Source organism: Tetrao urogallus, assembly GCF_951394365.1.
Source record: "Tetrao urogallus genome assembly, chromosome: 1".
Taxonomy (NCBI): Eukaryota; Metazoa; Chordata; class Aves; order Galliformes; family Phasianidae; genus Tetrao; species Tetrao urogallus.
The window spans coordinates 65,340,314-65,355,713 of NC_136813.1; the positions used below are offsets into that span (position 1 = coordinate 65,340,314).

The following is a 15,400-nucleotide window of genomic DNA, read 5'->3' on the forward strand; positions in this document are numbered from 1 at the left end:
TCCCTGAAATTCATTAAGTACAGACTGTAGTAACAGATTCGCCAGTGTTGCATTCATGCATCTGTAGTCCTAAGGCATACTGTCCCATTTTACCTCTGGATTTCTCAACCTTGCTAGAGAAGTAAATGGATCTCTCCACATTCAGATACATACACATTCCTCTTGATTGCCGTGATCACCACATTTATATTTCTTCTTCCACATTCACAAGCTAAGCCAAGACAAGCTCAGGTCTACGACAATGTTGTCACACACCTCTTCTCACGGAGAGCTGCTGCAGCTGAACAAGACAATCGCAGCATGCTAGTTATGCTTAGATTCAACGCGTGGTGTAAAAGAAGAGAATGACCGGTTCTCATTTGTCTGTTTTCAGACTTCTAGAAAATCCCCACTGTCAGCATCTTGAGTAAAAAATAGGCGACGTCTTCAGACCTTAGTAAAACCACTTAAACACATTCACTTGCTTCAACAAACACCCCCACCTCAAGTGGCACAGTGAGCAGCAGTCTTCCTTGATCCATCCGCAGAGCGAGAGCTGTTTGTACTGAGTCAGTAATCACGCATTGTCTTCCAGAGGAAATACCAGCCGGGTACCCCTGCTTGCAACTTCATGCTCTGCTGCTCCTAAGTCGCGTTCCAGTGCTTCCTCTGAACTACTCTTTGTTCTCCTGCCATCAAGGCTGGTGGTGGCTGTATGGGGGCCAGAAGAACCGTTCGCAGTTATTGTTGTATCGCCGTATGTCACAGTGAGGTCGCTGTCATTGAGAATAAAATCAGAATCCTCTTCTCTAAGTTGTTCTTGATTCTGGGAAAAAAAAAAAAAAAGAAAGAGGAAAGCCTTTATACAGTGCACAGCATTAGGTCTTCACCAAAAAAATAACTGGATAAGTTCACCTACATGTCAATACAGCAGCAACAGAAGGTAAAATTCCACCATAAGAAGTGTTCAAAATAACCCTGAACCCAGCGTCTGCAGAACAGCTTGCTGTTCTCTGAATAACTACAGCCCTTGTGGGCAGACAAGGGGGATCTGAACTCAAGAACTAGATCTTCAGACAAGTTGCTAGTGATTTTTTAGCACTGGAGGAGTACAAGTAATATAGGAAAGAGAAGCTGTCTACCCCATTTTTTATATGACAATTTAGAAGGCTGTTCAGGAAAAACAAAGCCTAAGACTGAGTGCAATTAAGCATTTCAACTACAAAGTCTGAGTTGTATCTTTCACTACCTCGATAAGTTCAGAAGTAAAAGAACTCATACAAACTAGTAAGAATTCACTAAATCCAAATTCTTAACATTCAAGATTTCCTTAGCAGATTACTTTTTAGTTCATAAATTAACTAACTTACGAGATATGGTTTAGTAGCTTGTGGTACTAATAGGAATGGGAGGGTGGTTGGACTGGATGATCTTGCAGGTCGTTTCCAACCTTGCGATTCTATGATTCTATAACTGCTTACAATGTTTACCCAGTACTAAATGGAGAATTAGTTAGCCTAGTTCTTACGAACACTCTCAATCCATGAAATTAAGACAGACTTATATAAGAAAATGCTTTCTTCATAATTTTAACTAGTTCTGAAACGTTTTCTTTTCAAAATCATTCCAAATAAATGGCTCATGAAACCCCATGAATTTATTTTGGTACAGATGGGGTCAAATAGATTGCCAAGGACTAGAAGTTGGTGGAGTAGGTAGTGGCAAGATGAGGGGGAAAGGCTTTAAACTGAAAGAGGGCAGATTTAGACAAGGTATCAGGAAGAAACTCTTTACTGTGAGGGTGGTGAGACACTGGAACAGGTTGCTCAGTGAGGTTGTGAATGCCCACTCCCTGGAAGCATTCAAGGCCAGGCTGGATGGGGCTTTGAGCAGCCTGGTCTAGTGGGAGGTGTCCCTGCCTATGGAAGGGGGTTGGAACTGGGTGATCTTAAAGGTCACTTCCAACCCAAACCTTTCTATGATTCTATGAGTATAACAAAACACTTGAAGTCAGTTTTCCTACACAACACAACAGCAAAACATTAAATTGTACCGTGTTTAGCATGGTCTTCATAAGAGGCAAAATGCCTGAATTGTGTTTTTCTCATAGTGGAAGAAAACTGTATTATAAAGCTTGCTTTCTCACAACCAAAAGCGAGCATTTCCCCATGCAAATAGTCCATATTGCTCAGCAGGATCTGAAATGTAAGCATGTGTATCACTGTTCTCCTCAGTAGGCTGAATGCTCTCCACACCACACTCTCAAAGTACACCATTTCTTTCCGCTATAGCAAAGGAATGAGGGCGAAGTCCAACTGATACAGGATGCCTGTGGTTAGCCTGACCAGAAAACCCTACCCGGATTGCGGAGCAGTAGTTCAGGATAGTTGAGACTGACAATTCTGACTGATGTCTGATGAAAAACTCTGCTCCTAGATAAATAAAGCTTCCTGGAAAAACTTCCTGTTTTTATTTCAGAACTAGAACCAGCCAAAGTAAGGCAGCAGAACCCTCTAGGTGGTACAGAATGTGAGCTAGTCAGGGCTGAAAGAGGTATCACGAGCTTACCAAAAACACTTGAAAGTTATTGTGATAAAAAGTGCTGTTCTCAAAGAGTAAAAGGCAGTTTAAGATCCCTCCTTTCTTTGATTAAAAAAAAAAAAAAAAAAAAAAAAAAATCACTGAACTAATGCCAGCATCTTCAAGAGAAGGTCAAAATTGAAAGGTTCTGATACAGCGCACAGAAACAACTTTTACAAGCTTTCTATTGAAAAAAAGTCTTGGAAACAAGTCTAAGACAATTCAGAAAGTCACAAGAAAACGAGCTATTTAAAAACATCTGTCAGGCTTATATGTACACCATCTTTGAAGAAGAGACATTCAAAGTAAGACAAAAAGCAGAAACACCGAGAAGAACAAAAAGCAGGCAGTTCTTAAAGCAGTATTCAGGCATTAAACCAAAGATGCTGCAAAGCTGTTACCACAAGTTTCTTATCACAGTGTTTGCCCTTGGAGAAGCACTAAGTAAGGACAAGCATACCAAAAGCTCCCAGAGCATCTCCTAGCTCCACAGTGCCATTTAACAGCAAGTTAATGGCAGCAAGGACAGCAGACCCAAACATGCTATGCTTGAGCTTCTCCAAAAGGCTGGCAGCTTTTGGGAGCACAGTTCTGAGTAGAGAGGGGCCCCAAGCCTTATACTACGTGGGAATTCCTGACTCAGTCCTTTCTGGTTTGTCCCAGGCTGTGCTTGTTCATAAACAGGATCCATTCCAAAGAAAACAGTGTTCTCACAGTATGGTGAACAAACATGGCCTTGTGCTGGTTGAGATGCTCTTGCTTATTTCAATGAACAACACTGCAAACAGCAGGCAATTAACTTCATACTCTTTCCCACAGAACACACATGACCAAACCGATGTAGTACTTGGATCTGATGCTATGTTTACAAGCAAAGAGAATGTGTGTGTAAACCTACTGTGCTTCATACAGCATGAACAATTCTTTCAAGAAAGACAGGAAATGTATCCAAGTAGATCCCCAGAGACTTGAAATTCTTCCAAGAATAACCCTCAACTGGCCTCTGTAATCCCCTACAATTCTGCAGGAGTAACTTCAATTCACTCAAGCAGCATAGGTCTGAACTTCACTATTTAAACTCACAAATTATCATGGCTATGTACCTAACTTCAAAACCCTGCAAAAAACTGAAGTTTGTTTTGACTTAAGACACCGTTACCCACTCACCTCAAGGAACTTCACAGCATTCTGTCCATTCATTACAACATTTGGTGGAGATGTCACACAGATAACAGTGTGTAATCTAGTTGTTAAAGCTTACTAAGAAACCAGTCTTTATTGCTGACAGGCAGTATTTTGACCTCTCACGCTGAATACAGCACAGGCATCAGAGGTGGCAAAACTTACATCAGAAAATGACTCCTCCTAAGACTATGGCATACTGCAAATGGAGTTTCTTTATTGGATTTGCACGTTTAGAAAACTACATTCAATTATCTGGTACTTTCATACCAAGTGTCACACTGTGCACAATGCAAGGGCCAAACAATCTAGAAAAACAGATGGGAGCACATGTAGGACAAAGCACACCCCTCAACCAACAAGCAAAGCCAAAATCCCCAGGAGTGCTTCATCAGGAAGAGTAAGTGATAACACAGATGCTTCATCCAAATGAAGTAGTGGGTAGAAAAGGGAATTACTGCTAGTTTCAAAGGACACATCATAAGTGAATTCAAATCTACCTCCATTACTTTAGGATAAATTGTAAAGCCCTTCCAAGAGGTCACTGAAGTGAAAGACAGGAGGAAAGTTTTAAAAGTAATCATTTTAAGCATGAACTACAGCAGCCTCTTGTGCTTTTTAGTTCCAACTTTGAAGAAGTAAAAAGCAATCACAGAGTTAGGAAGTCTTGAAAGGAAACTAGAAATTACACCTTGAACTGATAACCCTAATCTTAAGGCAGCAATGCAACAAAATACAAACAGCAAAAAAAGAATACAATGTGGAAGATCCACATTATGAGTGTTAGAAGTAGCAAGCAGCCTTGTAAGCATTTTTAACATAAATGGCGAGTTATGCAGAGATGAAATTAGCATTGCATCTCAGGTGGTGAGGTGTGACACAGAACTAACCCCATTAAGTAGGTTTCCATGCACAGAATCACAGAATTGCAGGGGTTGGAAGAGACCCCTGTGGATCATCAAGTCCAACCCAAAGCTAAAGCAGTTTCCTAAAGCAGGTTGCACAGGTAGGCATCCAACTGGGACTTGAATATCTTCATAGAAGGAGACTCCACAGCTTCTCTGGGCAGCCTGTTCCAGTGCTCTGTCACCCTCACAGTAAAGATGTTCTTGTGTTTATACAGAATGCCCTGTGTTCCACTTTCTGCCCATTGCCCCTTGTTCTACTTTTACTCACAACACAGTAAGTGTTAGAAAAGTACATCACAAATATGGAAGCAACTCAGAATGAAAAGTACTGGGGAAAAAAAAGGGCCAAACTATAAGATAAAATGATAGCCAAAGCCTACATGCTCATTCTGGTTATTTATCCAGTAACTGAGGATCTAATCTTGTAAGATCATACACAGATAGCCACATGGGTAACACACAAGTAGACTAATTGTTCTGATGGATGCCATCCAGCCTAGATCTGTTCTAAGATCTCCAGTGGCACTGCAAAGATGGGAACAAAGCCAATTCCTTGCATTACTAATAGCTCTAAATAAGCATCAGAAGTTTGAAAATTCTTGGAAATTTTACTGTCAGATAAAAGCAAGATTCTAATACAATAAGAAATGAGGAGTATTTCAGAGTTCCATGTGGGACTTGAAACTTTCTAGGAAAAAAAATAATAGAATTCTGGCCCAAATAATAGAAATCTGGCTATGCTACTTGAACATAGCAAATATGTTACCATTCTGGAGAATGTGCAATTGAGAGCATTCATCCAGTACTAAGACTGTATTTACAAATCAGTTCACAGAAAGTTGTAAGACTTTAGAAGCATTTTACAGATAGGAAGGACATGTATCAGGATCTTACAAGAGTAACAGGAGAAAGCAGCATTAATTATTGCAAGGCATGGCCACACAGCTAGTATGCTGACCTGCTAGATTGAGATAAGTAACTGATAAACAGTTTCTGAAATGTCATCTTAAATTTCACTGTGGAAACAATGAAGGGATGTCCTACCAGATTTCCTCCTGGCATGGATAAATATGTCAATGTCATTTCTCAAGGAGACCTCAATACAATCTTAGCAACAGCAGGAAAGGAATCTTGTTCAGAAGTGTCAAGAAGGGACAAAACATGTTGAAGTTATTCATGAACAACTAGTTTACTAATTAGATCTATAATTTTTCAATGTCCTTAAATATCATTAAATGGTATTTGAACAACAACAGCATCTGTTTTCTACTAACAAAAGTTGTTGCCTCCGGTTGACTATCTTCACTCTTTTCTGCCTAGGACACAGCAGCAGTTACTTACAATAAATTTATCTTACCACCTTTGCCCAAGTAAATAAGTTGCTGATGTCATATACATAAAGAAAACAAAAACGCAGAAGTATTGAGTTATTTTACTTACATCATAAACCTGGGGACTTGTCAAGCAGCGGGCTATGAGGCCACACCAGCTGGGCAGAGTCGTGGTCAGTGGAGGGCCACTGTGAGTGAGAATTGGCTTTAAATAACTTAGACTAGTTAAGGAAAACAGAACAGCGCTTGAAAACCACTACTGAAAACAAAAAGACAGTTTCTACATAAGTATAGTTCTGCCTTTGATTGACATGTTGCTCAATAATTGCATAACATCCACTAAACAAATAAATGGAAAGCATCTCCCCTCCCCAGCCCCACGTACCCTTGATCCTTCTAAGGATGGTTTCTTCATCCACCTGCTTTCTGCAAAGAGAACTAACTAACTTATGGAAGTTTCATTTAGTTGCAATATTTCCAGTTTTTGGGCTTGAGTCAAATGGAGCAAGCAGATACATGTGCTTTAATGTTAACGTGTTGCTGACCTACAGGTGGGAGCAGTTTCATGACTGCAAGCCAGAGGTAGCAAGGTGGTATACCTGCAAGACTCAACAGAGGTAAGTAACAAAATACTACGTACCCAACATCCCCAAAAGAACACAGTCACCTCATTTGTCCGCTCTTGGCTGAGCAGTGAGCCACAGAGGTGTGACCATAGATCTCCACAGCCTGGACAAAGCCTAAGGAGACCTAAAAGTAAGAGCTCTCAAAGAAATTATTAATCTTATCTTTCAAAAATCAAGCATGATTTAGAATGGCTCAGTTCACACGTGAAGAACTGTCTTGGACATCAGAACACCCAAAAGATTACAGCAGTTACTCTGGTAAGGCTCAAAAACATCACTGCTGTGCACACGCACACCAAAGGCCCTCAAAAAGGCATAGGGAAGACTGTATGGCCATAATCACATAGCACAGCATGGAACGAAAGCATTTGCCCAGGCAATGCTGCCAAGATGACAGTGGGCATGGGAAAGACCCCAGGTAAATCCATGTTTGTTCATTTTATTACTTCAGACTGATGATATACCCAAATAATAACAATTTTTTAAAAAGCATCCCTGCTACAAAGCAGCATATTGATCTTGTCTGGTACAAGAACAGAGCTGGGGGAGAACACCAATACATCCAACACTGCCGGAAATCAGGACCACAATTCTTCATTTTCCTCCTGACATCAGTTTGACTATATTAAATATAAGCACGTTGCAGGTATTCTAGCCACTTTAAGTCTCTACATTCAGAAAAATCAAGTCTATTTGTGAATTAGTACCATTTCCCTGATTCTAACTCAGCAGAGGAGAGTGTTTAGGAAGAAAAAAAAAAAAAAAAAAAAAAAAAAGAGGAGAAAAAAAAAAAAGAAAGACTGTTTAAGCAGAGGTATCTCTCTTCTTCAGCAGAGCCTGGCACAGTGCATTTACTGTAACACATCATGGTATAATTATGCCACAGCAGTTAAGCTTCCTCCTTCCCTCCCCAACAAGTGTGGCTACACCCAGTTCTGGAAATAAAAACTCTCCCCCAGCCCTTATGCAACCTACTGGCCTATGTGTTTCCCCATGGCAGACAGGCCAGCAGTAAGTATATCACAAAGAAGCAAACTCACTAAGAGACACTTGGTATTTTTTCAGAGTTGCTGTTTCTTTTGCATTCAACGGTTGTGACTGGGCCCAGAGCACAGCCCACAACACTGAATGAACTCCACATTCCAGAGGAATGAAGATCCCAGTTACTCATCTGCACAGTGCTCTGCATACAACAGCCAGCATTAGCACACTGCCAAATGAATCTTATTCGCGTCTTTTTCAAGTCGAATTCCACTGTGAAGAGCAAATCTTGAGACAATCTGCCTTTTTACTCATAGCTCATGTGAACGCATCAGCAAAAAAAAATATTTTGACATTTAGATGTAGGTAGAGGTAACAATTCCACAGATCATCCATCCCCTTACGTGTAATTTAAATGCAGCAGATCTTTAGCAGAATGCTTCCTCGCAACAAAAGCAGCAGAATTTTACTGAAGGTACAGCTCTGCCTCTGGATGTCAGTTTTGTCAGCCCAAAGTTCACAGAAAGCTTCCCTAATGATTACTAGTTGCCACTGAGAAAGCAAATGTATTATTAGCAGCCTTAACAAAGTTTGTGTGAAACACCTAACTGTAATTTTCACTCAGCTCTCCCCCCCTTGCTGTGGCTGCTGAAGGGAAGTCAGTATTGCCAACTACTCCTGTTATTCATAAGGCACATCCCTTTGTAAAGGGCGGGGGGGAAGGAGAGCTCTGCTTCCTTCAGGGCAGGGGGAATGGCAGTCAGTCACAGCCAGGTCCTTCCTGCTCTTAGCACACAAATTGTTTTTTTTGTTTTGATTTAAATAAAAGCAGGTATTAGAACAAAAATTGACCTAGATAGCGTTGAACATTAGTCACTACATTCAAAGGGATTGCTTGAAATGACTAACATTTAGAAACAATTAAACTAGTACGAGCACGCTTCTGAGCTTTGTCCCTTCAGCAGCGCATGAGAGTACTGATGACAAACAGATTTTACTCTGAAGTGCTATTAGGATTAAATGCTCCCAACAACATTCCTTGGTTGGCAGATCTTGATGTACAAGGCACGGAAGGAAGCTACTGTGCTCCAAGCAGGCCAACAGTACCCAACCAACCAACGGACAACACCCCGAACCACACAGTCACTTCTCAGGTGCAAGCTGCAACAAAATCAAGGCCCTGTCACAGGCATCTAGGTACCTTTAACTGCCTCAGATTACTAGGAATCAAATACTGAAACATCTAAGTTTTTGGGTAAAGTCACTTGGCAAGGCCAAAAGAACTTCCCTGTTTCTTACTAAGTAAACGTAAGCAGTTGCAGAGGGACACCTCTATGATAAACTCACTAAGAACACGCTAAGTAGTTAAAAAAAAAAAAAGAAAACAAAATCAAAAAACACAAGCACGAAGGACAGGACAGCTGCATGAAAACTGCTGTGAAGTTTAAACAAGGCACAATGACAACTTCAGAGAGATAGTACAGTACAATACAGACACAAAAGGACACTGTGCATTAACACTCATAGGAAGTTCTGAATATACTGAAGGAAATAAGCTGGATCACACGTATATTTTTAGTGCCAGAACTTCCCATATCAGGGTGCACATCACAAAAGCAGGTGACTCTTCACCACAGTGAATTGTAAGACATACATAGTGTGCTAGAAAACTAGTTTGTGCTCTGAACACCAGCAGATTAACAGAACAAATCAGAGGATCTGGAATTCTCAACTGTCTGTGTCACTTCTTACGCAGGTCTTCAACACACAGAACTGACTTTTTTTTTTGCCATCTGGCAAGTTTGGCATACCATGCTCTAAATGGAAAGACCTGTTTTCCAAGTCAGCAAGCTGAAGTTTCAGTGTTGTGCCTTGAACCCGTCAAGCACTTGCTCTTTGTCATACCTGACTCTCTCAAGTGCCTAAAGCTACACATGGGTACATGGCAAGAAAAAAAACATCTGAATACTTCACGTGCTGAAGAAACGCTGTTTTTTTCAGAAGGATACTTATGGTCAAAGCTGTACCATAGCCTGAAGAGCCACGCACTTTCCTGCTTTGTTCTGTTCCTTCTTTCAGAATCTGGACCATCCTAGAAATAAGATAAAATCATACTCAGTATTTCAGGCAGAAAAGCAATTTTTTTGTGATTCTATGACAAATTATACACTCCAGTCATTCACATTATAATGTCCTGTGCAACAAAGTCAAAAGATTTCAATATGATATGCAGATGACAGAACATTATTATTTAGAGACTTGCTTGTACTGAGGTTACTTTCCGTAGAAAAAAAACCTGATATGATTGTGCAGAGAACAAGCAGGCCTTCTTCAACATTCTCAAGTTACCTTAATGATGTAACTTGGTGGCAAGAACCTTAAGCCTTAATGCTTACCACATAGTTAATGCAGTAACAGGGAAGAAAAAAAATCCAAAACTAATAAATAAGCCTCTCTGCTATCCTGTTACTACTTGTCAAATAAATGAACTAGGACAGTGCAGACTGTTCATTACTCGGTTGGTCTCCTTAACTCAAGGAGTATGTCATGTACTTTCCCTTAAGCCTACTGCTTCCTTGGAAGAATAAGAGAATTTAGCATGCCTGATAAACTTCTGCAGAACCCATAAAATACATCCCACTTAAAAGAATTACACTTAACAGGGAATATACAATGAAATCACAATTGAGGAAGCTTATAGTGCAAACTTCCTAAGTGCTACATCACACCAGCTCTCAGAAGTGCTAAGTATTAAAATACAGTCCCCTCACTAGCTGTGCAGCAAGTCCTCCCACCAGCTGGGCTGCAGCTGCATTTGTTTTTACTTCTGTTACATTTTTTTTGGCCAGAGGCCAAAGTCAAGCCCAGGGAAACAGATGATGTGAGAACGCCTTGCATGAATCATCTTCTAAACTGCTAGAAAAGAACAGGATAGAGTTGGCCTGGGTATTCCTCATCTGGGGGGGGGGGGGGGGGGGGGGGGTAATGACGACGAAAAAACACCAAAAACAAACAAACAAAAACCCTCAAAACAAAACCACAACACCCTATGATTCATTCACCTAGAGCTAAACCTTCGTTGAAACTCATTGCCTCCCCAACCCAAACAATATATTTTCTTTAACTGTGACTTGCTGCCAATTCTGGTCTTGCGAAAGCCAGAGGAATCCAAAGGGAACTGACTAATGGACTCCATTAGGAATGCAGTGCACAGCTAAAGAGGGAAACAAATGGATAAGTGCTTTATGTTTACATGGGAAAAAAGCAAGCAAGTTATTTCCACACAGACACTGAATGAGAACAGAATACCCATGTTCTGGCTGGGGCTGTTTCCTGTTAAAGCAATTCCGCTGATACTGACAAGCAGTCTAAAAGCCATCATACCACAATACCACTTCCTAACCTTGGTTTTATGCCATAACTGTGGCCTTCATTGTAAATGGCATTTTGAGGCCCAGCCTTCTGGTCACCAGGCATAAAATTTATAGAATATACATGCAATCTACAGGAATCTATCATGTGTTGGACTCAGTCTATCACAAAGAACACAGAGATGCCTAATGTAGTTTCTGTAATGAAAGAGATGCTTCCTGAGCAGGTAAATATCTGTACAATCTGTGACAAAATGAAAAACAGATGCAAAATCCCACACAAAGTTGGAGATTGCTAATAAGAAAGCTGATCCCAAATGCAGCAAGTATCTCACGCACGTATCATTGGCCAGTCTGAACACCAGCATCACACAATCCAGGGTTTACAAAGCAAAGTTCGCATGCTTGCTCCCTATGCATCCTCCGGTCTAGTCATCTACATTTCCTGCCATTCAACTTCATTTTCCTCTTGCTGGCTCCTGCATAATCAACCAGTTGTGCTACTGAACAATTAGTGTCACTGCAGTAGTATACTGTATGGGAGAGTGTAAACTAAGATCTGGACAGAAGAACATGTGATGGAGAGTTGCTGCTACAGAGGAAACTCCCAGTTAAACCTCAGGAAATGTTTTCTTTTCAGACCTTAAACTCCTGTGAACTCAGTCAATTTACAAACAAGGTAAACTGAATAACATCCTTCCAGTAGTCTTGTTTACACACAGTGTATTGTAGGTGAAAAAAGCAGCACTTTGATTGTTACTGATGCATAGAACGCTGCACTAGGGATTCACTGAAAGTCTGCTGAAGGTAACTGACATCTTTTCAATGCTCCTTTTGCCTCAAAGATGGTGGGCAATAGAAGCAAGATCCAACTGGGTTCCGGTACATTACACAGGAGTTGAAGTTAGACTGAGAATCTTCGATTCTAAGCAAAGTCCAAGTGCTAAAATTTATTATCAACTATAGGACAGAAGCAAGAGGATTATCTGTGTCAGTTTAAGGGGAGACCATTTATGCTGCACAATGTTACAAGCATGCATTCGGCTGGTGGAGGAGGAAAGCACATTGCTATAAACAGAGCGTATTAGTATATCTGGGGAGAGGTTTGAGGCCTTATACATACATGCAAAAATTTGAAATGCAGAGAGACACCGCAGTGTTACGCCTAATGACACAACTGTTTTTGGTGGGCATTATTTGAATGTCACAAAGTAACATGCATAACTGATTTGCCAGCTAGGAGAGAAAGGTTTCATCCATGCATGTAGCTTCTGCAGTTCATCATCTCAGTATAAAATAAGGATCAGCCTAATAGAGAAGTTATATTAATTACTTACTCCTTGTAAGACTTGGAAGTTGTCATTAGTAGGTGGAGGGTCCTGATCTGGGTCAACCCCAACCCTACAGAAACATTAGGAAAACAAAGCAAGTGGTGTTATTGAGGATTGAAAATGCTGTAAGTTTGGCAGAATGCATTTAAAAGCACCGTAAGCATCCAGCAAAGCTGCATTCAGAGAGATTATGAGAATAGTTTGAAGAAGAGCTGTCCATTATTTCCGTGCAGTCAAACAGCTAAACAAGAGGCTTCTTCACACAAGCAGCAACTACCTGTAGACAACAGCTTTAACTCTACCTCAGCACCAGCTTGAACTGCTTACCTTTGTTGCCAATTCTGCCAGGATACTTGCAAATATTACTTTTGGCCTAAAAAGATGAAACGTGTATGATACCTTCTTCAATGGAGAAGATCCAAAGCAGAAAATCACAGGCTAAGGAAAAGTCCAGTCTAAATATTTGACACAGCAAGTAACTCGACTGCCCAATGGGCCTGACAGTGGCTCAAAAATACTGTTAAGAAAACAAATGAAACACATATACAGTCTTTTTTTTTTTTTTTTTTTTTAAGGCACTGACAGTGTAAAGTGTCAAAAATACTTGATGAAGATCCATAATGTTTATTTGATGCAAGTTTCATTCACCTAACACAAAACAGTCAAAATGGATCATCAAATGGTCTGCATAGTCCAGCCACTCATCCAAGGGAGGGTCAGTATGATAAGACTGTGGATGACCATAGAATAGTATATTAATAAGAAACTACTTCTTTTTGCACTGTTATCAGGCATTTTATTACCAAACTATCTTTTCACCTGGCTCTTTTATCCAGGACAGGAATTTAATATGATACTTGTAATTAAGTTCTTTTTTTTTTTTTCCCAGTCTATTCTTAAGACTTGAGTTGTCCAGCCTCAAATACTAATGATCTTTCAACCTCTGTAAGTCTAAACTCCACAAGAAAGTACAACCTTACATGTAAGGTAAGACTGCCAGTGTCAAATGTTTTGTGTTTCAGTTCTGTGGCATAGCATAAAGACTGGAGAAGGAAGCATTTAGTAACAAAAGCATTGTGTGAAATGGCTCACATTAATTGCCCCAATTTTAGAAGAAACTGAGCTGATTTAGTATAATTTGTTACCTACCTAGACTTTGTGTACGCTTTTTCTAGCCATAGTGCCTAGGGAATCTCCCTTCTGAAACAGTAACCAGAAACCAATACAACGTTGCAGGTCTGTCCAGGGGGATGTATGCTCATGTAAGGCAATCGATCCAGACATGCTTTACTTTCAGACATAGATTGCATTGATTAAAGTAACAAGGAACACCACTGAATAGTTTCAGGGCAGAACTCTATAAAAGAGAAGCAGGCATTAAAGCAAATGTTTAACTTATCCTTGTGGACTCAAGGCCAATCCAAAGCCTAACTCAACAGTGTAGTTCAGGGAAAATCCAGGAGGCAGCTCTAAGACAACTGCAGCTACCTCACATTGAGCTTGTGCTGACTGGGTCCTTGGCTTGGATTTTTCCTCTCTCATGTCTCCTCATCCCTTTGTTTTTCCTTTCACAGAATCACAGAATCACCCGGGTTGGAAGGGACCTCAAGGATCATGTAGTTCCAACCCCCCTGCCTAGCAGGGCCACCAAACATACACATTTAGATCAGGTTGCCCAGGACCCCGTCCAACCTGGCCTTGAACACGTCCAAGGACGGGGCATCCACAACCTCCCTGGGCAGCCCGTTACAGGGCCTAACCACTCTCCTCGTAAAGAACTTCCCCCTAACATCCAACCTAAATCTTCCTTCCTTCAACTTGGATCCATTTCCCCTAGTCCTGCTATTATCAGCCCTTTTGAAGAGTTTACTCCCCTCCTGGGTGTAGGTTCCCTTCAGGTACTGATAGGCTGCAATGAGGTCACCCCGCAGCCTTCTCTTCTCCAGGCTGAACAAGCCCAACTCCCTCAGCCTGTCCCCATAGGGGAGGTGCTCCAGCCCCTTGATCATCTTAGTCGCCCTCCTCTGGACCCTTTCCAAAATCTCCATGTCTTTCTTGTACTGAGGGCTCCACACCTGGACACAGTACTCCAGATGGGGCCTCACAAGAGCTGAGTAGAGAGGGACAATCACCTCCCTGTCCCTGCTGACCACCCCTCTCCTGATGGAGCCCAGGATCCCATTTGCCTTTCGAGCTGCCAGAGCGCACTGCTGGCTCATGTTAAGTCTCTCGTCCATCAGGACCCCCAGGTCCTTCTCTGCCGAGCTGCTCTCAAGGACCACTCCTCCCAGCCTGTACAGGTGTCTGGGGTTCTTCCGGCCCAAATGCAAAACCTTGCACTTTGCCGTGTTGAACCTCATTAGGTTCACCCGAGCCCAGCTTTCCAGCCTGTCGAGGTCCCTCTGAATGGCATCCCTTCCTTCCACTGTATCAACCGCACCACTCACTTTCATAGCAAGAAACAGAGCATCATGTACTGGACAGACTGGGAACCAGACTGTAACGTGCCAGAATGAAATGCCATACTAAAGAGCTCTGCAAGGTTACAAGAGCTGACACATTACTGCTTAGGCCATTGCTAAGCAGTGAAGACAGGACAAGAAGGGCTTCCTGCAGACAAAACTAGTTACCTCACCCAACATCAGGAAGCAAGCTCAGTACGGCAACATGGGAGACTGACCATTCCTTCATAAAAACACAATAATAATAAAGATTTGTGGCTTTTCTAGTTCCAACTGCACATCAGGGAGGTCCAATGCACTACAAACAACCACCAGACTTGAGTTAGCCATGCAGCTGGCAATATGGACTGTGAGCCCACAAAACTTGTTCCAGAAGATGAACGTAGCTTGCATTCCCAAAATAATTTTAACTTGCTTCTACCCATTCACTTCATGTTATATAAAAGCATAAACAATCATCTCAGCTTCTATATGACTAATAAAGTTGTGCCTTTGATTCCTTCCTTGAGACAGTGGAAAGGGGCTAAGAAGACGACCAAAGCAAGATGACCATACTATTCAGGGAAAAGTAGATCATAGGGTAGGTGTTTGGGCTCACTGGCTTCCTGAAGAGTATGATCCCTTTTCTATATTAAAAGATTTCCTGTTT

At 41.3% G+C, this 15,400-nt stretch overlaps 1 protein-coding gene across 1 annotated transcript in view; it reads right to left on the minus strand.

Annotated features, from left to right (window-relative positions):
* Positions 1–556: 556 nt before the first annotated feature.
* SLC9A7 (solute carrier family 9 member A7) overlaps positions 557–15,400 on the minus strand; it is a gene marked incomplete at both ends in the record, with an annotated part of 66,365 nt that continues 51,521 nt past the window's right edge. The window contains 4 exons of the mRNA XM_079541853.1: positions 557–805; positions 6,090–6,195; positions 9,597–9,679; positions 12,296–12,359. Of these exons, the coding sequence (XP_079397979.1) occupies positions 557–805; positions 6,090–6,195; positions 9,597–9,679; positions 12,296–12,359 (502 nt within the window). The remainder of the gene's footprint in view (positions 806–6,089; positions 6,196–9,596; positions 9,680–12,295; positions 12,360–15,400) is intronic.